General features: G+C 40.5%; 1 protein-coding gene across 1 annotated transcript in view; it reads left to right on the top strand.

Moving 5' to 3' along the window:
• The window catches only part of CEP126 (centrosomal protein 126), a 79,354-nt gene extending 68,689 nt beyond the window's left edge, over nucleotides 1–10,665 (top strand). The window contains exons 10-11 of the mRNA XM_025356427.1: nucleotides 3,822–3,889; nucleotides 8,934–10,665. Of these exons, the coding sequence (XP_025212212.1) occupies nucleotides 3,822–3,889; nucleotides 8,934–8,978 (113 nt within the window). The 3' untranslated portion in view covers nucleotides 8,979–10,665. The remainder of the gene's footprint in view (nucleotides 1–3,821; nucleotides 3,890–8,933) is intronic.
• Nucleotides 10,666–25,996: the final 15,331 nt, after the last annotated feature.

Raw genomic sequence — 25,996 nt, forward strand, 5'->3', positions numbered from 1 at the left:
TAATTGATAGAACAAATAGATTTAAAAAATCAAATAGATGTATAAAAATTAAATATGATTAACAAAACTGATCAAAGGGACATGTTCTTTGTAAGTAAACATACAACCTTTATAAAATGAATCATATATAAGACCATGAAACAAGCCTTAACACGTTTCAAAGGATCAGAGTCACACAGCCCACATCCTCTAACCACAATGCAATTTACCTAAAATCTACTAACTAAAAGATAACCATTAAGAAACAAGTTTCTAAATAAATCATGATTCTGAAGAAAAAAAAATAATAGGAATTTCTAAATATTTAGATCTGAACAATAATAGAAATCCTTTGTGTATCTATCAGGTTTTCTCTACCTCAGCACCGTTGACATTTTGAGCTGGATAATGCTTTATTGTGGGAGACTGTCTAGTGCATTGTAACATGTTTAGCAGCATCCCTGGCCTCTACCCACTAGATGCCATAGCACTTCCCTATCATGACAAGTGCTCCCAGACTTTACCAAATATCCCCTGGGTGGCAAAAATCACCTATGGTTCAGAACCACACACATATTATATTTCCTCCTAAAATGTAGAAGGCCAGAATGTATCAATCCCATTCTAAGAACAATAAAAGATAAATGGCAAAAGTATAACTTTTCTTGAGCCAATTAGAGAGCTGAGGTCGCCTCACAACCAAGTAGCCTAGCATCCAAGAAAACACATAAACATCTAAAGAGAGACAGGTCGTGAACATTTTCTCACCCATGGGAGAATATGAGAGAGGGAAATGTCGGGTTCCATCAAGCTGATCTTAGAAATTCTGTTTAAATTTTCAACAGATTGCTAAAAGATGAATGTGGACTACTGTGAGGATGTAGAACCTCTGGGAGCCATAGGCACAAGGGAACTTCACACCTACTCAGATTCTTCTCCATGGATCTACATTGAGTGTTCATGAGGAAAATAGGAGGCAGAACAGGGGACAAGAGAAACCCTTCCTCAGTAGTGCAGGCCTGACAAAGGGCAGCAGCCACTGCTGTAGGAAAGGCATGAAGCGCCCCCCCATACAGAACCTTGCCCCCTGCAGAATAAAGGCCATCTGGGACAGAGGCAGCATACCTTCTTGATTGCTCTCAAGGCATAGGTGAAGACTTACTGGGGATAGGGAAAAAGTAAAGGAAAAAAGCCTCTATCCCTGGGAGAGGAGCAAGAAACATTCCTGGGCCAAAACCATTAGAGGTATCCTACTGTTAGAGGAGGGGTCTAAAATTCTCTTACACAAAATCTGCCAAAGATACAAGGCAAAGTTAACTGTCATGGGAAGGAGGAGCAGGAGAAAGAGGGGGCACACAGGGTCTGCTTAAGACTGAGCCTGGACCAGGGCAACAGAAAAATTAGCCTACTTCCCCACCACCAGACCAGCAAGTACCAAGTAACAAATAAATCTACTACTGGGAGACAGGCAAGGGCATAGAGAGAGATCCCTTCTACTGTACACACATGTAGGAAGGCCAAAACATGAGGGCAGAACAGGAACATTTCAAGGGGTGGGGGGACTCTCCAAGACCCCTGCATAAGTACAGAGTAACACTAATGGAATTTGAAATTAGTAATGTTAGTAATGTACTGTAGTTGGCTATAGCAACAACAAAACCCAAACCCACTCAGGGAGGCTGAGGCAGGCAGATCGCTTGAGCCCAGGAGTTTGAGACCAGCTGGGCAACATGGTGAAACCCTGTATCTACAAAAAATTCAAAAAAAATTAGTCAGGCATGGTGGCACAGGCCTGTGGTCCCAGCTACTCCAGAGGCTGAAGTGGGAGGATAACCTGAGCCCAAGGAGGTCAAGGCTGCAATGAGCCGTGATCACAGCACTGCACTCCAGCTTGGGCAACAGAGGGAGACCCTGTCTCAAAAAAAAAAAAAAAAAAACTCAAATTCCCTACTAAGGTTTTAAACATCTACACATACACACTGCACACACCTACACACACACATACCCTCCAGTGACCTAGCAGAAGTGGCAGAAGTGCATATACTCATTTCAAGACACAAATACTATCTACCTCGGTTCCTAGTATTCCAAAAATCATGTCCAGCATTCAGTCAAAAATTATGAGACATACCAAAAGAACAAGAGAAAAAAACACTATCAAGGGACAAAGCAATCAATGAATAAGATGCAAAGATGACCAAGATGTTGGAACTATCAAGTAACTTAAATAACTATGACTAATATGCTAAAGGTTATAGTGGGAAAGATGAACAACATGAGAGAGATAGACAACGTGCATGAACAGATGGAGAATTTCAGCAGAGAGGTGAAAACTATGAGAGACAGATGTGTGAGAAAGAAAAGTAACAGAAATGGAAAATGTTTTATATGTGTTCATCATTAGACTCAAGACACCACTGACGAATCAGTGAACTTGAATATAGGTCAACAAAAAATTTTCCAAACTGAAACAGCAACAGAAAAAACAAAAAGAAAATAAACAAACTACATCTACACACATCATCATTGATGAATCTAAAAATTTATAATTTGGGGCAAAAAAGGTAAATCACAGGAGAATAAAGACAGTACAATTCTATTTATATGAAGTCTAAAAACAGATAAAACTAAATGATATTATTTTGCATGCTTGCAATTAATATGTGCTAAAATCACAAAGAAACCAGTATAGTGAGTTGGTTACCTCTTTGAGTGAGGGAAGGAAATAAAATCCATAGGGCATTGTGTAGGCAGGAAGTGACAGGAAGCTTCCAAGGTAGTGATAATGTTCAAATTTCTTAATCTAGGTGGTTACACAGACATTAGCTTTATAAGTATTAATTAAAATATGCATATATGTTTTATATACTCTGTATTTTTAAATTAAAACTAAATTTTAAAATAATATGTTAATAAAAAGGGAGCTACAATCATGAACTAAGGCTATGAGTTTAAGATGTAAAATTATGCAGATAAAGAAAAAAATTTAAGTCAATAATTGGAGAATTTTTAAATTTTTATTTGATACTTCCACATATTTAAATGTTTCCTGTAAAAGATTCTGCATGAATTATTTTTCTTTTGCTCAGATGCTTGCTATTATATAGAAAAAAATCTAAAAATTGAAAAGGGAACCAAGTTACTCAATTTTTTATGCCTCAATAACTAAATAAACATCTCTTTTTTTCTGAGAAGCTCCAAGGATGAAATTAACATTTTTATTTTATTTTATTTTTTTTTTTGAGACGGAGTCTCGCTCTGTTGCCCAGGCTGGAGTGCAGTGGCCGGATCTCAGCTCACTGCAAGCTCCACCTCCCGGGTTCATGCCATTCTCCTGCCTCAGCCTCCCGAGTAGCTGGGACTACAGGCGCCCGCCACCTCGCCCGGCTAGTTTTTTGTATTTTTTAGTAGAGACGGGGTTTCACCGTGTTAGCCAGGATGGTCTCGATCTCCTGACCTCGTGATCCGCCTGTCTCGGCCTCCCAAAGTGCTGGGATTACAGGCTTGAGCCACCGCGCCCGGCCAAAATTAATATTTTTGATTAAAAAAAAAAAGAAAAGAAAAAAACATAATATTTGAATGAAGATTGTTATATAATAGTAAAAGTATTAGGAATTCTCTTTTATCAACATAAGCTTTATGTAATTGTTTATAATCAAATTACTTCCATTTTTGGACCTAATATAAGTATAAAGACTATTTCTAGGGGGTGATAGAAAAAAGTTTCTTACTCAATTTTGAATATTTGGATACATCAGAATTTAATAATTGATTCTTTAGTCATTCTTCTATTTCTGTATATGTAACTAAATTATTTTGATATTGTGGTATAATTATTTCAGATATACAAGAATCCATTTGCAAAAACTCATCCACCAAAAAAAATACTTTACAAATAATACCACTTCTGGTAAGTATTTGAAGAAGCTCTTTTTTTCTTTTTCTAGGAAACTTCTGATTTTATGTACATATCAATAGAGGTAAGAACCCTGTATTAATATTAATATTTCTTGGGATTGGTTTATAGAGGTTTTCTCCTCAATCAGCTTTTTATTATAAGACTGTTTGTTAGAATTATGCAAATATCCTCTCATTTAAAAAAAATGTGGGCCGGGCGCGGTGGCTCAAGCCTGTAATCCCAGCACTTTGGGAGGCCGAGACGGGCGGATCACGAGGTCAGGAGATCGAGACCATCCTGGCTAACACGGTGAAACCCCATCTCTACTAAAAAATACAAAAAACTAGCCGGGCGAGGTGGCGGGCGCCTGTAGTCCCAGCTACTCGGGAGGCTGAGGCAGGAGAATGGCATGAACCCGGGAGGTGGAGCTTGCAGTGAGCTGAGATCCAGCCACTGCACTCCAGGCTGGGTGACAGAGCAAGACTCTATCTCAAAAAAAAAAAAAGTGAAAGGTCAAAATATGACGATGTTTTTTTAACGTTTAGGCTCAGGGGTACATGTACAAGTTTGTTAAATAGGTAAATTGTGTATCGCAGGGGTTTCATTTATAGATTATTTCATCACCCAGGTAATAAGCAGAGTACCTGCTAGGTAGTTTTTCAGTCCTCTCCTTCCTCCCATCCTCCATGGCCTCAATTGGGCCCCAGTGTCTGTTGTTCCTGTTTTTGTGTTCATGTGTACTCAATGTTTAGCTCCCACGTATAAGTGAGAACGTGTGGTATTTGGTTTTCTGTTCGTGTATTAGTTTACTTAGGATTATGGCCTCCAGCTCTATCCATGTTGCTGCCAAGGACATGATCTTGGTCTTTTTTATGGCTGCATAGTATTCTATGGTTTACATATACCACATTTTTCTCTATCCAGTCTACGATTGATGGGCATTTAAGTTGATTCCATGTTTTTGTGAATAGTGCTGCAATGAACATACCCCTGCATGTCTTTAAGATAGAATGATTTGCATTCCTTCAGGGTGTATACCCAATAATGGGACTGCTGGGTTGAATGGTACTTCTGTTTTAAGTTCTTTAAGAAATCGCCACACTGCTTTCCACGATAACTGAAGTAATTTACATTCCCACGAACAGTGTATAAGCATTCCCTTTTCTCCGCAGCCTCACCAGGATCTGCTATTTTTTTACTTTTTAATAATAGCCATTCTCACTGGTGTGAGATGCTGTCTCATTGTGGTTTTGATTTGCATTTTTCAAATGATTAGTGATGTTGAATTTTTTTCATATGCTTGTTGGCCACATGTATGTCTTCCTTTGAAAAATGTCTTTTCATGTTCTTTGCCCACTTTTTAATGGGGTTGTTTTTTGCTTGTTAATTTGTTTTAGGTTCCTTATAGATTCTCAATATTAGACCAGGCACGGTGGCTCACGCCTGTAATCCCAGCACTTTGGGAGGCTGAGGCTGGTGGATCACCTGAGGTCAGTAGATTGAGACCAGCCTGGCCAACATGGTGAAACCCTGTCTCTACTAAAAATACAAAAAATTAGCCGGGCGTGGTGGTGTGCACCTGTATTCTCAAATACTCAGGAGGCTGAGGCAGGAGAATCGCTTGAACCTGGGAGGTGGAGGTTGCAGTGAGCCGAGATTGCGCCATTGCACTCCAGCCTGGGCGACAAGAGCAAAACTCTATCTCAAAAAGATTTTTTAAAAAGATTCCGGATGTTAGAACTTTGTCAGATGTGTAGTTTGCAAATATTGTCTCCCATTCTGTAGGTTGTGTGTTTACTCTGTTGATGGTTTATTTTGCTGTGCAGAAGCTCTTTAGTTAGGTTCCATTTGTCAATGTTTGCTTTTCTTGCGACTGCGTTTGGTGTCTTCACCATGAAATCTTTACTGGGGCCTATGTCCAGAATGGTGTTTCCTAGGTTATCTTCCAGGGTTTTTATAGTTTTAGGCTTTATTTAAGTATGTAATCCATCTTGAGTTGATTTTTGTATATGGCATAAGGAAGGGGTCCGGCTTCAGTCTTCTGCACATGGCTAGCCACTTATCCCGGCACCATTAATTGAATAGGGAATCCTTTCCCCATTGCTTGTTTTTGTCAACTTTGTTGAAGATCAGATGGTTATAGGAGTGCAGCATTATTTCTGGGCTGTCTACAGAATATGAACATTTTTATATTCAGAGTATTTTCATCAGTCCTGGGAGCAGAAACAGGTATTAGTGTACCAATCTTCAAATAATTTTAGATGTGTATCCTAATTGAAAAACTGCTAAGAAGTGTACATCATTAAGGATCCATATCTCTTCTGTCTTGAGAGTTGTTTTTATTTTAATTATACGTTAAGTTCTGGGATACACGTACAGAACGTGCAGGTTTGTTACATAGGTATACACGTGCCATGGTGGGTTGCTGCACCCATCAACCCGTCATCTACATTAGGTATTTCCGCTAATGCTATCCCTCCCCTAGCTCCCCACCCCTTGACAGGCCCTGGTGTGTGATGTTCCCCTCCCTGTGTCCATGTGTTCTCATTGTTCAACTCCCACTTATGAGTGAGAACATGCAGTGTTAAAACTAGATGTTACTGAATCTTTTTTTTATTTTTGGCCTTGGCACTGGGTTCTGGTAAAAATGGTCCGAAACAGCACTTTTTAAACTTTAGTGTACTTTGTACCACCTACAGATCTTGGTAAATACATTTTCTAATGTAGTAGGTCTGGGATGTGAGTAGGTAATACCAATGCTGCTAGCTAACTTTGAAACACAAGTTAGTTGTATGTGAAGCACTAACTTCACATAGAAACATAAACATGGATACACATTGGAATCACATGGAGAACTTTAAAAAATATTGATGCCTGGGTCATACCTGAGAGCAGCTTCAGCATTTAGATATTTCTAAGCTCGCTGAAGAATTCGAATGGGAAGCGAAGGATGAGAAACACTGGTCTAGAAACAGTGATGACAAACAAGAAAGTCACCTACCTTCTTGTTCCCCTGTCCTTTGTCCATCTGGGAGTTCTTGGGGAAGGGGATCAAAGTGTAGCCTGCACTGATGAGGAAAGCCAGTGAAGGAGTCAATCCAAGTACCCTCTCCCATTGACAGTAGTGGACATACAGTGACAAATTCTTCTTTTGCTGGACTTCTCTTAGTCACCAATCTATCAATAAAACAGCAGTACTACATAAATGTTGAATTAACTGTTATAGTCAAGAAAGAGATTTATGAAATACTTTCATGTCTCAGTGACAAATTTTGCTTTGCTTCTCATTTGCAGTGTATAAATGGTCTTCCATTTCTTCTTTTGTTTATTAAATATTAAGTGCTGTCTATGTGCCAGAAACTTTGCTACATTCTAAGAATACATCATGAGCACAAAATAGCCAACTTTGCTAAAGCTAGGATTCACATTTCTAGGTTAGAAATTTTGGCCACAAAAGAAGGCAAAAGTGACCAGAAACCATTATTGTTGGAAGATCTTGATCATGGTTAGTCAGTGATGGACAAATACAAAGGTGCCCAGCAGCTCACTCCTCTCTACTCTATAGCATCCTCATGACTACAGGCCCTGCTGGCCAACAGCAGCCCCAGGCCCACTACCAGGCACTGGGCTGTGGACCTGAAGACAGTAGCTTCAGAAAAGCAGAGTCGTTCCACATTCGGCAGTTTCCGTAGATTTCCCCAGCAAGCTCCCCGTCATAGTTCCACTTCAGCAGCTTGGGCATGCTCGGATTATCAGATTTCCCTGCACGCTTCCATTTGTTTCCCACAGCAGTGTTTCAAACAGCCTGCTTAGTCATCCTTTCTCCGATCCTGACTGGCACGCCACAGTAGAGCAGGCTACATTTTTATCCCTTGCCCCATATACTCTGATCCTTCAGTTTTCCTTTTCCAGACCCTCATTTTCCCAGCTTCTATATTTGGCAAAATGTAATTCCTGTAATAAATACCTTAGTCCTACAATTCTTATAATGGCTTTGTTTTCCTGATGGGTACAGTCTGATAGAGGAAACATAAAAATAAGCGGCCTCTTATAAATCAGTGTAAAAAGCGCTAACTTCACGGGCATATGAACATATAGGAGATGAACAACATTCTGAATTCTGAGAAAAGCTTCAGAGTTAGCCAAATGAATATTATTTCAGAGACTGAAAAGGAGAAAATAACTTCCCGGGACTAAATGAAACAGATTCATTACAAAGGGAGAGAGACAACTGGACAGGGACGCAGGGGCTAACGTTCCCATAGGTTTCCTTCTGACGTGCCTAACTATGTGGGTTCCAGGCCCTTTCATCATTAGTTCCATTGGACATTGTTTTCACAAGAACTCCCGTTTCTGCTATACAACACTATAGAGATTTATTGGTAACAGAATTTATCTAGAAGAAAATTTTAAATAAAGAGCTTTAAATGCAGGTGCAAATAAATTAGAATTTATCATTTCACTTTGAACCCTGAATTTTTTTATTTTATTTTATTTTTATTATTATTATTTTGAGACAGAATCTTGCTCTGTTACCCAGGCTGGAGTACAGTGGAGCAATCTGGGCTCACTGCAACCTCTGCCTCCCAGGTTCAAGTGATTCTCCTGCCTCAGCCTCCCGAGCAGCTGGGATTACAGGCATATGCCACCACACCCAGCTAATTTTTGTATTTTCAGTAGAGACAGGGTTTTACCGTATTGGCCAGGCTGGTCTCGAACTCCTGACTTTGTGATCTGCCCACCTCAGCCTCCCAAAGTGCTGGGATTACAGGCACGAGCCACTGCGCCCAGCCTGAACCCTGAATTTTTAATGAAATTGTAAAATTGGACATTTTCAAAATGGGAATTTTATCTTTTAGAGTAGAAAAGTACTGATGAAAATAACATAAGGGTTGAGGTAAATAATCTGTAAAGTCCTCTCCAACCTTAAAATCATTACCTGAGAGAATGATGTGAGGATATATTGAATATGCCACTATTTGACATAGCAGCCTAGTTTGTGGCTGCACTGTTTCAGCATGTGTTTGAATGCTTGTTTCTTCTTTCTGATTTCCAGGAGAAGAGAGAAGATAGAACCAGCAGCTGCAGAGACAAGAGATAAATTCCAGCAGAATCCGTCTAAGAAGACCTTTCATGTACTTCTCTAGGACTAGATGCATACTATTTTGTCAAAACCAGCCATAGGAAAACATGTGAGCAACAACCCCTGTGAACATTTGTCCTAACTCAGATTTTGTGAGCAGTGAAGTTTAACAGAGCTGTGACATTTAACAAAGCAGTGAAGTTTAACAAAGTTCTGAGAATACCATGAAAGACATTATGTCTGCCTGAACATAACCTAGCTGTGAATACATGCCACAAGGATGAAGCCTGTGAGTAGAGCAAACAAACATTTTTCCACAGAATTCACAGTGCTCCTTTGTAATTTATAGATTCCATGTTGAAATATATGTTAAATAAAATTTCTGTTTATGAAACCTCTTTATTAAACCTCTAACTTACTGATAAGATGTTTATAAAGTATGGCATATTTTGATTTTTTAATTGCCCATTTCAGTGTAATAAATATTCCTAAAGTTACCGCATCCCACAAAATGGCCCTTGGTGGCAGCAACAGAGCAAAGGTTACCTTTTTGTATGGTGAAGGGAGGCCTTCCAATGGCTGTACAATTACATCGATTCTTCCAAATTTCATACATGGCACTCTGGCATACAGAAAAAACATGTAAATTTTCATTAAAATGTCATGAATCAAGCCAGGGCCGTTGGCTCATGCCTGTAATCCCAGCACTTTGCAGGCCGAGGTGGGCAGATGGCTTGAGCTCAGGAGTTCGTGACCAGCCTGGGCAACCCTGTCTCTACAAAAAATACAAAAGTTAACCAGGCATGGTGGCATGCACCTGTAGTCCCAGCTCCTTGGGGCCTGAGGCAAGAGGATTACTTAAGCCCAGGAGGATTACTTGAACCTGGGAGGTTGAGGCTGCGGTGAGCTGTGTGTCGCCACTGCACACCAGCCTGGGTGACAGTGTGAGACCCAGTCTCAAAATAAAAAAAAAATTTTAAAAAGGTAATGAATCAAAATTAGAAATTAAGAGTTTTAAGAAAACATGTTATGTGGTCTTTTATTAATAACACTACTAAATTTTGGTTCCTCCCCATAATTAGTTTTGAAACACTTGATGCAGTGAGAAACGCATTAACATGTTGAATGCCTACCACGTACCAGATTTTGTGCATATGTTTTTTTATTTAATCTGACCAGTCACCCAAACCATGGGTATTTTTGTCTCCATTTTACAGATGAGAAACTGGAGGCTTAAAGAAGTTAAACTTACCCAAGGCCACATAGCTACCGACAGTGAGAAAATCAAGATTCAAACTCAGGTTTATCTGGTTCCAAAACCCATGTTCTTTCTGCCACACCTTGTTGGTAGAAATGAAAACTATTGGATGAAATGAGAGAAAACAGAAAATGAATTCACTTTTTCAATGAAGAAAATTAGTGAAAAAATTGACCTAATGAAGGAAACATTTGTGCTTTCCTATATTTTGAATTATAAGAGTAGGCTTTAGGAAGGCAACAGAAAATTTAGTGCTTAGACTTTTAAATAGGAAGTTGTGTGCCCTTTTAGAAAATACTTGAGAATTTTTATACTATCAAGAAAAAATTATGTGAATTAAGATGTAATTTATAAAATAACATTTCAATGGGGGTAAGCAGGCCAGAAGAGTGTGCCAAGTTGTTTCTGAATCATTCTAAGCACCTCAGATGAAAACTCACTTTTATTTAAAAAAAAAAAAAAAGACAAGGGTTTATATTCATGTACACTAGTAGTATATATGTACACAGCAGCGTCCTGCATGCCAAACTAGCTTCACTGTTAATAATCCCTCACTTTAACACCTCTTAGGAACCAAAGAATGCCTCTACAAGCAAAAGCTAGTTGAAAATAGTTAAAATCCAAAGTCGGAATAGGCCAAAAAAAAAAAAAAAAGCCTAAATAGTAAGCTGGTGAAACAAGATAAGATTTGCATTCTATTAGAACTTGCACATTATGACATTGTCCTTTTATGAAACTGTGGTATGACCAGAATTCTTATGCAGTTCTGCCCATGGCTACTCCAGAATTTTAGTAGATACAGGGTGGGTTCATTGAAAGTGACAAAAGTGGGAAGACAAAGAGTAAAGATCCCTTGTGAATTAAAGTGGAAGAGAATAGCACTTTGCATGCTATAAAAGTGAAAAGTGGAAATGTAATAAAAATAAAATTGTTTGGCCAGACACAGTGGCTCATGCCTGTAATTCCAGCACTTTGGAAGGTCGAGGCAGGATTGCTTGAGCCCAGGAGTTTGAGACCAGCCTGGGCAATGTAGCAAGACCCCATCTCTATATAAAATATTAAAATGTTGACTGGGCATGGTGGCTCACACCTGTAATCCCAGCACTTTGGGAGGCCAAGGCAGGCAGATCACGAGGTCAAAAGTTTGAGACCATCCTGGCCAACATGGTAAAACCCTGTCTCTACTAAAAACACAAAAATTAGCTGGGGGTGGTGGCGTGCACCTGTAGTCCCAGCTACTGAGGAGGCTGAGGCAGGAGAATCACTTGAACCCTGGAGGCGGAGGTTGCAGTGAGCTGAGATTGCACCACTACACTCCAGCCTGGCAAATCCCAGCACTTTGGGAGGCTGAGGCAGGTGGATCGTTTGAGCTCAGGAATTCAAGGCCAGCCTGGGTATCATGGCAAGACCCCGTCTCTACTAAAAATACCAAAAAAAAAAATAAAATCTGCACTTGGTGATGTGTGCCTGTAGTCCAAGCTACTGGGGAGGCTGAGGTGGGAGGATCGCTTGAGCCCAGGGGGCAGAGGTTGCAGTGATCAGGCATCGTGCCATTGCACTCCAGCCTGAATGACAAAGCGAGACCCAGTTTAAAAAAAAAAAAAAAAGAGATAGTAATCTCTTGGGCAAAAGGTATCAAATAATCGAAAGAAAAGTTTAAACACATTTGGGAGAGGCAGGGCATCTAATAACTGGTCAGAAAAATTTAGACAGTCTTCATTTTAAAATTGGCATCAGGGAAGATTACCATGGCCTTATTTTAAATCCATGTTGCACCAGAATAACTACGTCTGTGTTTCTTATGAATGTTGAAGCTTTTTGCGAAAACTGTACTGTAAACATATATAAATATACACACATTTACATGTATGTATTTTGATAGATATTACATGTACTAAATTTTGTCAATTTCATGTAATTTACTCTTTACAATAAAAATGATCAATTAAATGTATAACTAAATGTGATTTAGTTTTTATATCTCTGTAAATTTTTAATATAAAAATTCTCAAAATGTTTGAATCTTCTTTGACATTGAGAAAACTGACACTCATGAGCCACAATGCATGCACTAATTTAACTCTAGTATACATGAAAATTCGCTTCAGAATTGCTAATCCACATACTTAGGAGAAACAAATTTGCCAACTAAAGTACAGCATTTTTATCATTCTTTTCATGCCCAGTCTTACTTATTCAGTCAACGCACAGTTTTCCAAAGTTACTAAGGCCAGTTCCTTCTTTTCTACCACCTTCACTGTGGTGGGTTTTTGTTTTGTTTTTAAGAGTTGGGGTTCTCACTTTATCACCCAGGCTGGGGTGCAGTGGCACAATCATAGCTCAGTGCAGCCTCGAACTCCTGGGCTCAAGAGATCCTCCCACCTCAGTCTCCCAGTATCTGGGACTAAAGGCATGCACCACAATGCCCGGCTTTTTTTTTTTCTTTTTTTTTTCCTTTTTCTTTTTTAGAGAGGGGATCTCACTGTGTTGCCCAGGCTAGACTGGAACCACTGGCCTCAAACCACTTTCCCATCTCAGCCTCCTGAGTCGCTAAGATTACAGGAGTGATAGTTTACCAAGTTTACTCATTTTAATACGGTTAGATTCATTTGTCACAATCTGTATCCCACGTTGGATTCTTCCAACATCCTGGATGTTTTTCTTACTTGCATACAGTAAATTCACTCTTTGTAGAATTGTGTAGGTGTTGACATATGCATAGCATTGTATACCCACCACTACTGTACCATGCAGAACAGCCCTATCATGCCAAAAATTCCTTCATACAGCCCTGAGCAACCACTCCTCTGGGTTTTGTTTCTATTATTTTGCTTTTCCCAGAAAGGGGGAATACTAGAATAAAACTTGTGGTGCTGGATTTATGTTGGAGATATATAGAGAATTCCTATAATTTTATGTTGCTCAGCATCCATTTTGAATGTAAGTGTAACTTTCTCATGCCAAAAGCAGGGCTCAGTCATCTTTGGCACAATTTCCAGTTCTACATTACACCTAGATGGCTCAAGCTGGTGGCCAGCGACAAGAACTTAGATGGATCTCTCCTGCCTAGCAGACTGGGCTCCCTGCTCTCCTGCCTCTCTTTAAATGGACCATTGAGACATTTGCTTGTTAAAGTGGCCCATACTCCATTCCCTTAGACATGCTGCTAGACACACTTTCTCTCTGGCTCTTCCTTTCTGCCTTATATGACCCGGGGACAGAGGACTGCCCTCCTGACTCATTATACCCTCCTTGCCCAGGATCTGTATGTGAAAATCATTGAACTTACTTCCTGTTGTGGTGATGTACTGAATTTGTGCTTTCCATCTGAAGAACCAGGGGACACCAGGGAGAGCACAAGGTTGAACTCCCGGTGCCAAAGTGATGATCAGGCAGGCATAAACTGGACACAGATCAGATAAGAGCCACAAGGGCACCTGCCAGTATAAACAAGTTTCCCATGTGAGAGACCCCCAGTCAGGTCAGGCAACTAGGCCTTAGGCCATCCTCCGGGTAAAAGAAGTATCCCATGAAAGGCACACTGTAAACACCCACATCCATCTCCCCTTCATACCCTGTTGGGGTAGGATTGCTAGCGACTCTGGCACTGGAACCCCAGTTTAGCTAGGGGCTCTCAAAATAAGGTACCAAGGCCAGGCACGATGGTTCACCCCTATGATCCCAACATTTTGGGAGGCTGAGGAAGGAGGATTGCTTGAGGCCAAAAGTTTGAAACAAACTTGTGCAACACAGCAAGACCCAGTCTCTATAAAAACTGAAGTAAAATAGCCAGGCATGGTGGCATGTACCTGTAGTCCTAGCTACTTGGGAGACTGAGGCAGAAGGATCACTTGAGGCCAGAAGTTCGAGGCTGCAGTGAGCCATGATTGCACCACAGCACTCCAACCTGGGCAACAAAGTGAGACCCTGTCTCTAAACAAATAATTTTTAAAATTTTAAAAACAACATATGAGCATAAATTCATGCTTTTAAAACTATAGATACAGATACACAGATACAGAAATACAGATATGTGTGTCTACATAGGTTAGTACATATGCATATATATGTCTTTGCTGACAGGATCTGACACACAGAAGACTGCGCACCCAGATCTTGGTTTCTAAATACCGTTCTCTAATAAAAGGATCCAGGGCTTTTAGAGAAGTGATTGAATCCAGGGCTAGGGCAGGCAAAATACAAGATACAGAGTAAGGATGTACTAAATTAAATATAAATAAAAATGGGCTAGGCCGGGCGCGGTGGCTCAAGCCTGTAATCCCAGCACTTTGGGAGGCCAAGACGGGCGGATCACGAGGTCAGGAGACCGAGACCATCCTGTCGAACACGGTGAAACCCCATCTCTACTAAAAAGTACAAAAAAAAAAACTAGCCGGGCGAGGTGGCGGGCGCCTGTAGTCCCAGCTACTTGGGAGGCTGAGGCAGGAGAATGGCGTAAACCCGGGAGGCAGAGCTTGCAGTGAGCCGAGATCCGGCCACTGCACTCCAGCCTGGGCGACAGAGCAAGACTCCGTCTCAAAAAAAATTAAAATAAAATAAAATAAAATAAAATAAAAATGGGCTGGGCGCAGGTAGCTCACGCCTGTAATCCCAGCATTTTGGGAGGCCGAGGCGGGCAGATCACCTGAGGTCAGAAGTTTGAGACCAGTCTGACCAACATGGAGAAACCCCATCTCTACTAAAAATAGAAAAAATTAGCCAGACGTGGTGGCAGGCACCTAATATGCCAGCTACTCAGGGAGGCTGAGGCAAGAGAATCGCTTGAACCCAGGAGGCAGAAGTTGCGGTGAGCCGAGATGGTGCCATTGTACCCTGGCCTGGGCAACAAGAGTAAAGCTCTGTCTCTAAATAAATAAATAAATAAAATGGGCACATTCCAAAAAGACACAGGAACCAACCTGACAGAGCTCTGGCCTGGGCAACAACAGTAAAGCTCTGTCTCAAAATAAATAAATAAATAAATAAATAAACAAATAAAATGGGGACATTCCAAAAAGACACAGGAGCCAACCTGACAGAGCTCACCATGCCAAAGCTGGAACAATTTGAGCAACAAAATAAATAATGATAATATTCTGTTATAACCAAAAGAATAAAACAAATTACACCTGCCTACACTGATAATGAATAAATGATTGAATAAATAGATGAGGAAGAAGGAATGACTCTACAGTAGAATTCCAATTAATAAATGTAGAAGACATTAGAGAAATATAAAAATCACCATTAGAAAACTACAATTAATTGTTGCAAGCAAGATCCACAAATGACTGCTAACATTTGTTAAAAACTTTAAGAAGAGGCTGGGCACGGTGGCTCACGCCTGTAATCCCAGCACTTTGGGAGGCTGAGGTGGGCGGATCACGAGGTCAGGAGATCGAGACCATCCTGGCTAACACGGTGAAACCCCATCTCTAGTAAAAATACAAAAACTTAGCCAGGCGTGGTGGCGGGCGCCTGTAGTCCCAGCTACTTGGGAGGCTGAGGCAGAAGAATGGCATGAACCCAGGAGGCGGAGCTTGCAGTGAACTGAGATCGTGCCACTGCACTACAGCCTGGGTGACAGAGTAAGACTCCATCTCAAAAAAAAAACTTTAAGAAGAAACAGGGTATTTATGGATCCTCAAAGTATCTCCCACAAAATATGTATTAAATACAAAGAGGCAGAAAAAAAAGTAATTTTACAGTACAGAAATCTAGTTGATATCACCTGAACCAAATGATCAAGGTTAAAATTACTAAAAGACATGTCAATATCATGTTATACCTCCTGATATAATGTGATATGATGCACTGAGAAGTTTACATCGCCTCTGCTGTATTCTTCCCAGAACTCAGTTTAATCAAGAGAGAAACATCACACAAACTCAAACTGAGGGACGTTCCAAACATGTCAACGTCATGAAAGAGAAGGAAAGATGGAGACTGTTACAGATCTGAGGAGACAAAAGCACATGACCAGAAAATGTTTCATAACATCTTTGATTGGACCCTGAAACAGAATAAGGATATTCATTTAAAAAAGAATGGTAGAATTCTAATAATGTCTGTCACTTGTTAATAGTGTTATATACAAATATTAGTTTCTTAGTTTCGATAACTGTACCTGGTTATGCAGGATATTAACATTAGAGAAAGCTGGGTAACAGAAACACTTTGTGTCATTATGGTCACTCTTCTGTAAGCCTAAAGTTATTTCAAAATAACAAGTTAAATTTTTTTTAATTCTCAAAATGTTTTAAATCTTTTGTAAAACTACGTATCCCAATTTGGGATTTGGAGCGAATATCACTATAATTATATAAAACATTAGAACATACATTGAATAGTTTTAAATGTATTAAATATATATATATATTTTACTTGATATAGATTATACAGGGTAATGTTCTTGCCCACAGGAGTTAATAATTTAGACAGTCTGTTTCAAAACCCCATTCCAAGCCCAATATCAATGATACTGAAGAAAAGAAATTTCCATCTCATCAAAGTAGTAAAAGAGCCTCAAGGTGCTTGCTGCTGCAGCAATATTTCCTACTGCTTCTGCAGTGGCTGCAAAGATTATGAACTCTGTGGATGGATGGGTGGATTCGCTTGTTCTCACCCTGCTATAAGGAAATACCCGAAACTGGGTAGTTTATGAAGAAAAAAGGTTTAATTGGCTCGTGTTTCCACAGGCTGCACAGGAAGCATGATCTGACATCTGCTTGGCTTCTGGGGAGGCCTCAGGGAACTTTCAATCGTGGCAGAAGGCAAAGGGGAAGCAGGCACATCTTATGTGGTAGGAGCAGGAGAGAGAGGACAAAGGTGCCACACACTTTTAAACAGCCAGATGTCACGATAACTCAATATCGTGAAGACAGCACCAAGGGAGGGTGGTGTTAAACCATGAGAAACCGCCTCCGTGATCCAATCGCCTCCCACCAGGCCCCACCTCCAGCACTGGGGATTACAATTCAACACGAGAGTTGGGTGGGGACACAGATCCAAACCTTATCAATGGGGAAACCGTCTGGGAGACTTTTTGAGGCCCATCCAGTTGTCCCTGACCTGCAGCATCCCACAGGGGAGGCTTCACCGCCAAGGTTTTTACAGTCACAAGCACTCGTTTGCTTATGGTATATATCTTATCAAAATGACAAAAATACTCCTTTTTATTGCCACAGTGGAAGAAAAAAAACCATTAAGAGCTGTTTATTTGAAATGGAAAAATGTCTACATGCCAAGAAAAAAAAAGATTTTATCTTGCAATAAAGACCTTTTCCTGTAACAACAGCTAACGTTTGTGGAAGGCTTATAATATGCCAGGTCTTGTGCAAAGCTCTTTATATGCAGGATTTCATCTAATCCCCCTAGGAACCCAAAGAAGTATTATTATTATGTCCATATTCAAATAAGGGAACTGAGGTGTTGCAAGGTTAAGTAATGTGCCCCAAGGTTGCAGAGGTGGGGAAAGATATATCCAAGAATCAAACCAAAGTCTATCTGTCTTTACAAGTGACTTAACCTCTATCATGTACAACCAGCTTTCTTTTTTGAGACAGAGTCTCACTCTGTCATCCAGGCTGGAGTGCCAGGGCATCATCTTGGCTCACTGCAACCTCCACTGCCCAAGTTCAAGTGATTCTCCTGCCTCAGCCTTCCGAGTAGCTGGAATTACAGGCACCCACTACCATGTCTGGCTAATTTTTGTATTTTTAGTAGAGACAGGGTTTCACTATGTTGGCCAGGCTGGTCTCAAACTCCTGACCTCAAGTGATCCGCCCACCTCGGCCTCCCAAAGTGCCAGGATTACAGATGTGAGCCACTGCGCCCAGCCAATTCAGAAAAAATTTTCTTTTTCTGAAAAGAAAATTTCTTTTCAGAGCAGAATTTTCCAGATGATTATGACTATAGGCTTATTTACAAGATTTAGAATTAGCTAAAAATATTTTTTCAACTTTTTACAAACATGACTAAGGTGAACATATAACAAAAATTTTATAAACAAATGCATATACCAATTGGGTGGAGAATTGTTTAATTTGCCATATGAGCACTTAGGACATACTGAAACTTCAAATCTTTTAAGCTTTTATAGACTACCAGTGGAATGTACTAGGAACCCTGTCTTTTTTTTTTTTTTTTTTTTGAGACGGAGTTTCACTCTTATCTTCCAGGCTAGGGTGCAATGGTGCGATCTTGGCTCACTGCAACCTCCACCTCCCAGTTTCAAGCAATTCCCCTGCCTCAGCCTCCATAGTAGCTAGGATTAAAAGTATGCACCGCCACACCTGGCTAATTTTGTATATTTAGTAGAGATGGGGTGTCACCACGTTGGCTAGGCTGGTCTCAAACTCCTGCCCTCAGGTGATCTGTCCGCCTTGGCCTCCATAAGTGCTGGGATTACAGGTGTGAGCCACTGCGCCCGGCTGGCACCCTGTCTTCTTAATACCAAAGGTGTCAGCATCATTAGCTGCTGGCCAAATGGCAAACAAAACTGCTTTACCTACTTGGCCAAATAAATATTGCAAAAGTAAGGAAGGGATGGAATAATAAAAGTTAGTCTTAGCTATTGTACTCCTAATGTAAATATCATCTTGCAAGTCATCATGGGGGAAATAACTAGGGAAACCTAAATCTTCCTGCAGAATTCCCCTCCCCTTTCATATTCAGTAAAGCCTAACCCTCCCTCACCATCAATGAGTCAAACAGTCTGTCTTTGGTTTGCTTTGGCAGTTGAATAGCTGCTATGTTAGTGGCATATACAAAATGAGAGGGTAGAAGATCAATTGAGAGATTATATAACAAAGAAATTCATTACAGTATCTCTTTATAGCACTTCTATTTGCTCATTGACTAAATATTTATGTTAAGCACTGTCTATGTGCCAGGCACTATACCCCAGCTACAGAAAAAAAATGAATGATATATTCCCTGCCCTCCAGTAGTTCAGTTTCCTGGGGGAATGAGACATAAGCAATCAACTGTAATAGGGCTGAGCTTGACCCAGAAGGAGTCAAGTGGAGAAAGCACATATTTTTTCTGTCTGGGAAAGTCAAGATATTGGGGCTTAGAGTGTAAGTGGCGGTTCACCAGGCGAAGAGGGACACAAACAATATTCCAGGAAGACAAAACAGTGTGTTCAAGGTGACTACAAGTAGCTCAGCATGATTGCAGTTCAGGTTGCAAGTTGGGGAGTGGCAGGATATGAGGCTGGAAAGGCAAACATAAGCCCAAACGACATGCATAACTGCCTTGTAATATCACACTTACCTTCTCACTGCATTCTAGAACATGGCTTATTCATCAATGTCTCCCTAACTCAATGTGTGCCATGTAATAGGTCCTCAAATAACAGTACATTAACAGCCCAACAATCTTTTTAAATGTAATTTTGTGTCTATCATAATCAGTTGTAAAACTAGGTCGACTTGTGTTAAGCTGTTAGTTGGCCTTTTTTTAAACTAATGTAATGACTGCCCTCTAGTGGTTATAAAACAATAAACTTTTCTATCGGTCAATGCCAGTAGCTTTCACTCTTTCGAATAAGAAAACTAAGGGATGCCCTTTGATATTTTTATATTGTATTGTATTTTACTTTAAAAACAATGTTGGTTACAAGGAATAATATATCTTCACCCACTAATAGCTTGCCATCCAGTTTGACAATCAGTGGTCTCTGACAACACTTGGTTTAATATATTAACTATGTCACATAGACTATGGTTTATGATTTAATTTATTCTGAAAGTAGATATGATTTAACTTTTTCTGAAATAGCAGGCTGCTTAAGTTTAACAATACAGATAATGTAAATAATACAAATAAAATTCCCCATACACTAATACTATCATATCTACCAAATATATTACCTTTTCTATTAATAACTTATGTACATTTCATATGTATTATCTCAAAAAAGGCTCTACAACAAAACCTGTGTTTACTTTCATTCTTCAGAGTTACAGAATGAATTTCCTCAGGCATAACAAGACTTACAATAAAGTTATGAACTATAGCTTATTACTGTAATAGGACAAATAAGAAAACACTCTATAAGATGATAAACAGGGAAACTGTTAAATTATGGTACATTTATATGATGACTAATACACAACCATTAAAATTATATATTCAAAGAATATTTAATGAATTAAAGAAATAGCAATAATTCGTTGCTAAGTGGAAATAGAGGGACCTGGAGCTATACTTAGAGTGTCTCAACCATGGGAGGAAATAAACACATCAAGAAAGAAAAGCCAGGAAACTGATGCAATCGAATATCAGGAGTGGTTTCGCTGAAGTAGGATTCCAGGTGATTTTCATTTTTCCTTAATTTTTTTTTTATATTTTTCACACTATCTACATTGTGTATGTGTAACTTTAGAGACGTCCAAAAAAATTAAAAGCAAATGAAATTGTCTCCTTTGTTAAAAGTGTACACATGAAAGAGAAAGAATGCACCTCAAAGTCTGCCTTTCCAGATGTCCTGTGTAGCTGAATTACAGACCCTGTAATAGGTTTTCTATACTGGAGGATGAGTTTGCTTGTCACAAAAGCATCTTCCAGGGTATTCCTTATCTACAAATATTCTTAGAAGGGGCCCCTGGACCTTCAGAATCAGAAGATGAGTAAGTATAATTTTGTGTTATCTCCTATATATAAATAGCAGTCAAACAAACTCCCCAAGAACTTTCCCTTGGGAAGGTTACATCAGTCTGAGTTTTGTTCCATTGGATGGCCCTTTTTTTTTTTTTTTTAAGAGATGGGGTCTTGCCATGTTGCCCAGGCTAGTCTCAAACTCCTGGGCTCAAGCAATCTTCCTGCCATCCAGGCCAGGCACAGTGGCACTTTTGACTGCAAAGTATGACAGCATTAAGAGTATTGCACTACAGAATGGCAAATATGATATGCAATTTTATATTAATTTATATTAAAAGGTTGCCAAAGTTACCAATGTTGCTTTTATTTCCTAAAATGGATTATGACGTAAACAATATTTATGAACACCTAAAACACCCATTAAAAATCTCTTCCGTTTTTAATATTTTATCCTCATATTTTATTGTATATGCAGTAGTTGTCATAATGCCTTTCTTCTAGAGATTTTTTACAATGCCTTTTTTTAAAGATTAAGTAGAAAACTTTCCAAGAATTTCAAATAATTTTAAAGAAAGAAATTTATACATCATCCACTCCATCTAACTCTTCATATTAAAGATGAAATCCAAGTACTTTTTAAATGGCATTGGTTAAAGTTTCCAGTGTCCATGGAAATAAAACTAGTATTTTGCCTTTTTGGTTTCTCCAGCTCAGCAAAAAAAGAACAAAAAAAAATTTGCAGAAAGTGAGAACTTTGTAAGCGACTGCATTGATCAGAAATCAATCCAAAGCTATGTAATACATATTCACTCAATACAACTTTATTGAGTACCTCTTAAATTATCTCTATGCTTGGGACTAGGGACTCCAATAGAGATCAAATAGAATCCCACCAATCAAAACATTTAGCCTATGAGATCTTAAAGACTGTTAAACAGGTAATTACTGCAAAGTGTGACAAGGAGTGAACACAGATTATAACGAGATTGTCTAGAAGGGCCATCTAATCCAGGACTTGGGCTGTGAAGGCAGGCTTTCTGGAAAATGTGACTACAAAGTGAGGGCTGAAGGATGGGTTAGACAAGCAAGGATGGAAGAGGATGTAATTTCAGGCATTAGAACCAGCATGTGTCAAACTCAGCCTGCTTTGCCCTTACTTCATAAATCTTCCAAATCAAGCAGGGCTTTCAGGCAAGAGAGCAATTGGAAGCACGCTTTTATTATACCTCTGCTCTTTCCTGAAGCCCTACTTAAATCACAATTAAGGATGAAAAAGGAGAGATACAGGCCAGGAAGAGACACCAGCCAGGCGCGGTGGGTCATGCCTGTAATCTCAGCACTTTCGGAGGTTGAGGTAGACGGATCACCTGAGGTCAGGAGTTTGAGACCAGCCTGGCCAACATGGTGAAACCCCGTCTCTACTGAAAATACAAAAAAATTATCCAGACGTGGTGGCGGGCACCTGTAATCCCAGCTACTCGGGGGTCTGAGGCAGGAGACTCGCTTGGATCCGGGAGGCAGAGGTTGCAGTGAGCCGAGATCGCGCAACTGCACTCCAGCCTGGGCGACAGAGTGAGACTCCGTCTCAAAACAAAAAAAAAGAGAGATACCCTAGATGTCTCAATTGTTGTAAATAAAATAAAAGGAGGGAGTACAAAACAAAGAGAAAAGGAGGGAAGACAGCGCCAAAACTCGGAAGGTTAGAAAGCAGGTGATGAAGTGGTAACTGATTTAGATAATCAAAGAACGCTAAAACCTATGCTGGCAGTAGGAGAAGCCTAAAGCAAGCCAATCTTTCCTGCAAAACCAGAAAGGCCCAGGCTTGAAAGACATCCGGTAGTTCTGAAAACTGGGGGTAAAGGTAAGACTGAAACACGATTAGTTGGAAGTCTATTAGACAAACAGTTAAACCCCAGATCCAAATGTCATACAATACAGCTGGACCACTCTGCTTCTTTTGCCAAAGCAGGAACATTTAACTTTAAAACTATGAATAAACGAGAATTTCCTTAACCCGTTAGAAGGCATTTAGTGCTGAGGGCTTGCTGCTGAGATAGCCCGGTCAGGACCTGAGGAGCCTTTCCCCAGCTGACGGGAATGTCGGTGGCTGACAGCTCTCAGCTGAGTCACTCTCCAGGCATTTCCCGCAGGCCAAGAGGCTCCTCACACGGGGCCACGCCCAGTCCCTGAGGGCCGCCCTTATCCAATGCCTGGTTGATGTGGGGCATAAAGTCCTGGCCCCTTTGCCTCAAGGTAGGTCCGTTTTGAAAGGCATGACTGCACACCAGCAAGAAACGACCAAAAAATGTTTTGTAACATTTTAAAAGATACCATTTACAAAAATAACAAAATTTAAAATGCCAGCTATGAATCTTTAAAAAGATATGCAAGCCTTTTCTGGAAAAAAGATTAAAATATTGAAAGACATTTTAAAAGACTTAAATAAATGGATATATATACCATATCCTTGGATTTGAAAACTCAATATCATGTCAGTTCTTCCCATTGATATTAAACATTCAATGCAATTCCAACTAAAACACTAAAGGGCTGTTTGTGGAACTTGACATGATCTAAAAATTTATGTGAAAGAGGAAAGAACAAGAATAGCCCAGATACACCTGTGTCCGAAGACTAACGTGGAGGTACTTGCCCTATCAAACAACAAGACTTTTTGTTTTTCTCTTTTTTTTTTTTTTTTTTGAGACGGAGTTTTGCTCTGTCGCCCGGGCTGGAGTGCAGTGGCACCATCTCGGCTCACTACAACCTCCACCTCCCGGGTTCAAGTGATTTTTCTGCCTCAGCCACCCAAGTAGCTGGGATTACAGGCATGCAACATCACGCCAGGCTAATTTTTGTATTTTTAGTAGAAACAGCATTTTGCCATGTTGGTCAGGCTGGTCTCAAACTCCTGGCCTCAAGTGATCCATCAACCTCAGCCTCCCAAAGTGTTGAGATTACAGGCATGAGCCATGGCACCCAGCAAAGCTCTTATAATTAAGATAATGTGGTACTGGCACAGGATACATATAAAAATCAATAAAATACATATTAAAAACCAAAATATATATAAAAATCAATAAAAACTCTTGCAAATAAACCTGATTTACAGCAAAGCAGGCATTGCAAACCTATCAAGCAACAATAGCTATGGTAGCTATGAACACACACCACTCAGCTTTCCTTTCAAGAGATAACCTGCGCCAAAGAGACTGTTGGCTGACAGCCCCTACCTGCTGTACCTTCTGCATCTACCATGGTGTTCACATCAATGCCTTTCTCCCCGCAGAGTGTTCCCAGTGACTGAACACTGTGGGTGTACCAGAAACAGACAATTCTCAACCAGTGAGGGACTTCTCTGGTGGACAGTCTTTACTTATGGGTGCCTCAATAGCCCTGGGCAAGACTACCTTTTTCAGAGCTACTTCTTCCTTCCCATGCTCTTTTCACATGTGTCAGACACACAGCATAACATCATGACCTTTATCCTTCACAGGTGTTTCTTCCCAATAAATCTCATACACCTCTAATTCCATCTTGATATCTGCTTTTCAGAGGAACTGAACTGACATAGTTGGTACCAGGAACGGTCCAAGAAAGCAGGCTGTAAGGTGGAGATTGGGGATGGAATCACTGACTGGCAAGGAAAACCCCATGCTGAGTGGAGAGTGAGTCACAGATTGTCCCTGGCTCAAGGTAGTGGCTCGATTGCCACTATTTCACGGGTGATGACCTGAGGAAACATCCCCTGAGAAAAACAGGCTTGCCAATGCAAGAATCCAGGCATTTCAAAGATGCAGTGGGGACAACACCTGCAAAGACAGTAGCTAGTTATTACTAAGTTGAATTGAAACCCTTCAGAGTGATGAGAAACTGAGAGCAGTTAACAACTAAAGGTTAAGTATGAGAGCCAGGATGCACTTGTGCTGGTATTGCTTACAAAGAGATCCTTATCACCCTGCAGTGGAAGAGAGCTCAGCTGCGGGGCAATCATAGGACTTAGAATAAGGAACTGCAGAGGCATTTATCAGGCAAGGCAGATCTGTCACAAAAAGACCAGAGCCCTGAAACATCTGGGTGGGTAGCCCCAAGAATTCTGGGTCACCAGATTCCCAAATCTGTGCCCATCTCTCCTACCATTAGGAGACTGCAGGAACCGACAAGGTCTCAGTGATGCTGCTGCCTCTCCCTGCAGATCCTTCAGACCTAGAACTTCCCCAGCTGTATTGGGCTGGGATTTAACACTAGTTATCTGCTTGTCAGCAGACAGGGGGTTAACTGTGAGGATTTTCTGGCTGCCTTGTGGTGGAAAGGCCTCAGTAGGGTCTTCTCACGTGCCATAAATGCTAACTCTTAACAAGGAGCAGTGAGAGAGGGGCACTGATGTCACTAAGAACTTCAGTGGTGGCTCTGCTCTGTAGGCCAGGATTGAAGATATGAGAGGAGATCAAGCCTCCTCTGTTAAAGAGCTGGGATCCTTCATTGTAGTGAGCATGATGAGCCCCCAGAGTAAGAGAGACCAGGTAACTGCCAGAAGCCGGGGGCCACAGTTACCCTAACAACCAGCAAGGTTAAAGCAGCGGCAGAGGGGCTTGGTTGTCAGGCAGTTGTAGAAATGATGAACACAATTTGGAGTTTCTAGGGTCCAAACAAGTTGGCACCCTACAAGGGTACTACTTAACATCTACAGTCAAAACAAGTAAAGAATGGAGGAGTAGGTAGCTTAGGACAGTGGTTCCAATAAAAATGATAATATCTTGCTCCGTTTCCAGACCTGAGCCTTTTTTTTTTTTTTTTTTAAGACAGAGTCTTGCTGTGTCACCCAGGCTGGAATGCAGTGGCACAATCTCAGCTCACTGCAGCCTCCACCTCCCGGGTTCAAGCGATTCTCTGGCCTCAGCCTCCTGTGTAGCTGGGACTGCAGGCACATGCCACCACACCTGGCTAATTTTTTATATTTTTGATAGATACAAGGTTTCACCATATTGGCCAGGCTGGTATCAAACTCCTGACCTCAAGTGATCCGCCCATCTCAGCCTCCCAAAGTGCTGGGATTACAGGCATGAGCCATCACACCCGGCCTGAGCCTATTTTTAAACTGAAACCCGTTAAGTGATAAGATGGCTGGGTCTCCAGGAAGGACCCTGCAATTCCCCCAAGAAATATATACTGC

This window comes from Theropithecus gelada, chromosome 14 (assembly GCF_003255815.1).
Source record: "Theropithecus gelada isolate Dixy chromosome 14, Tgel_1.0, whole genome shotgun sequence".
Lineage (NCBI taxonomy): Eukaryota > Metazoa > Chordata > Mammalia > Primates > Cercopithecidae > Theropithecus > Theropithecus gelada.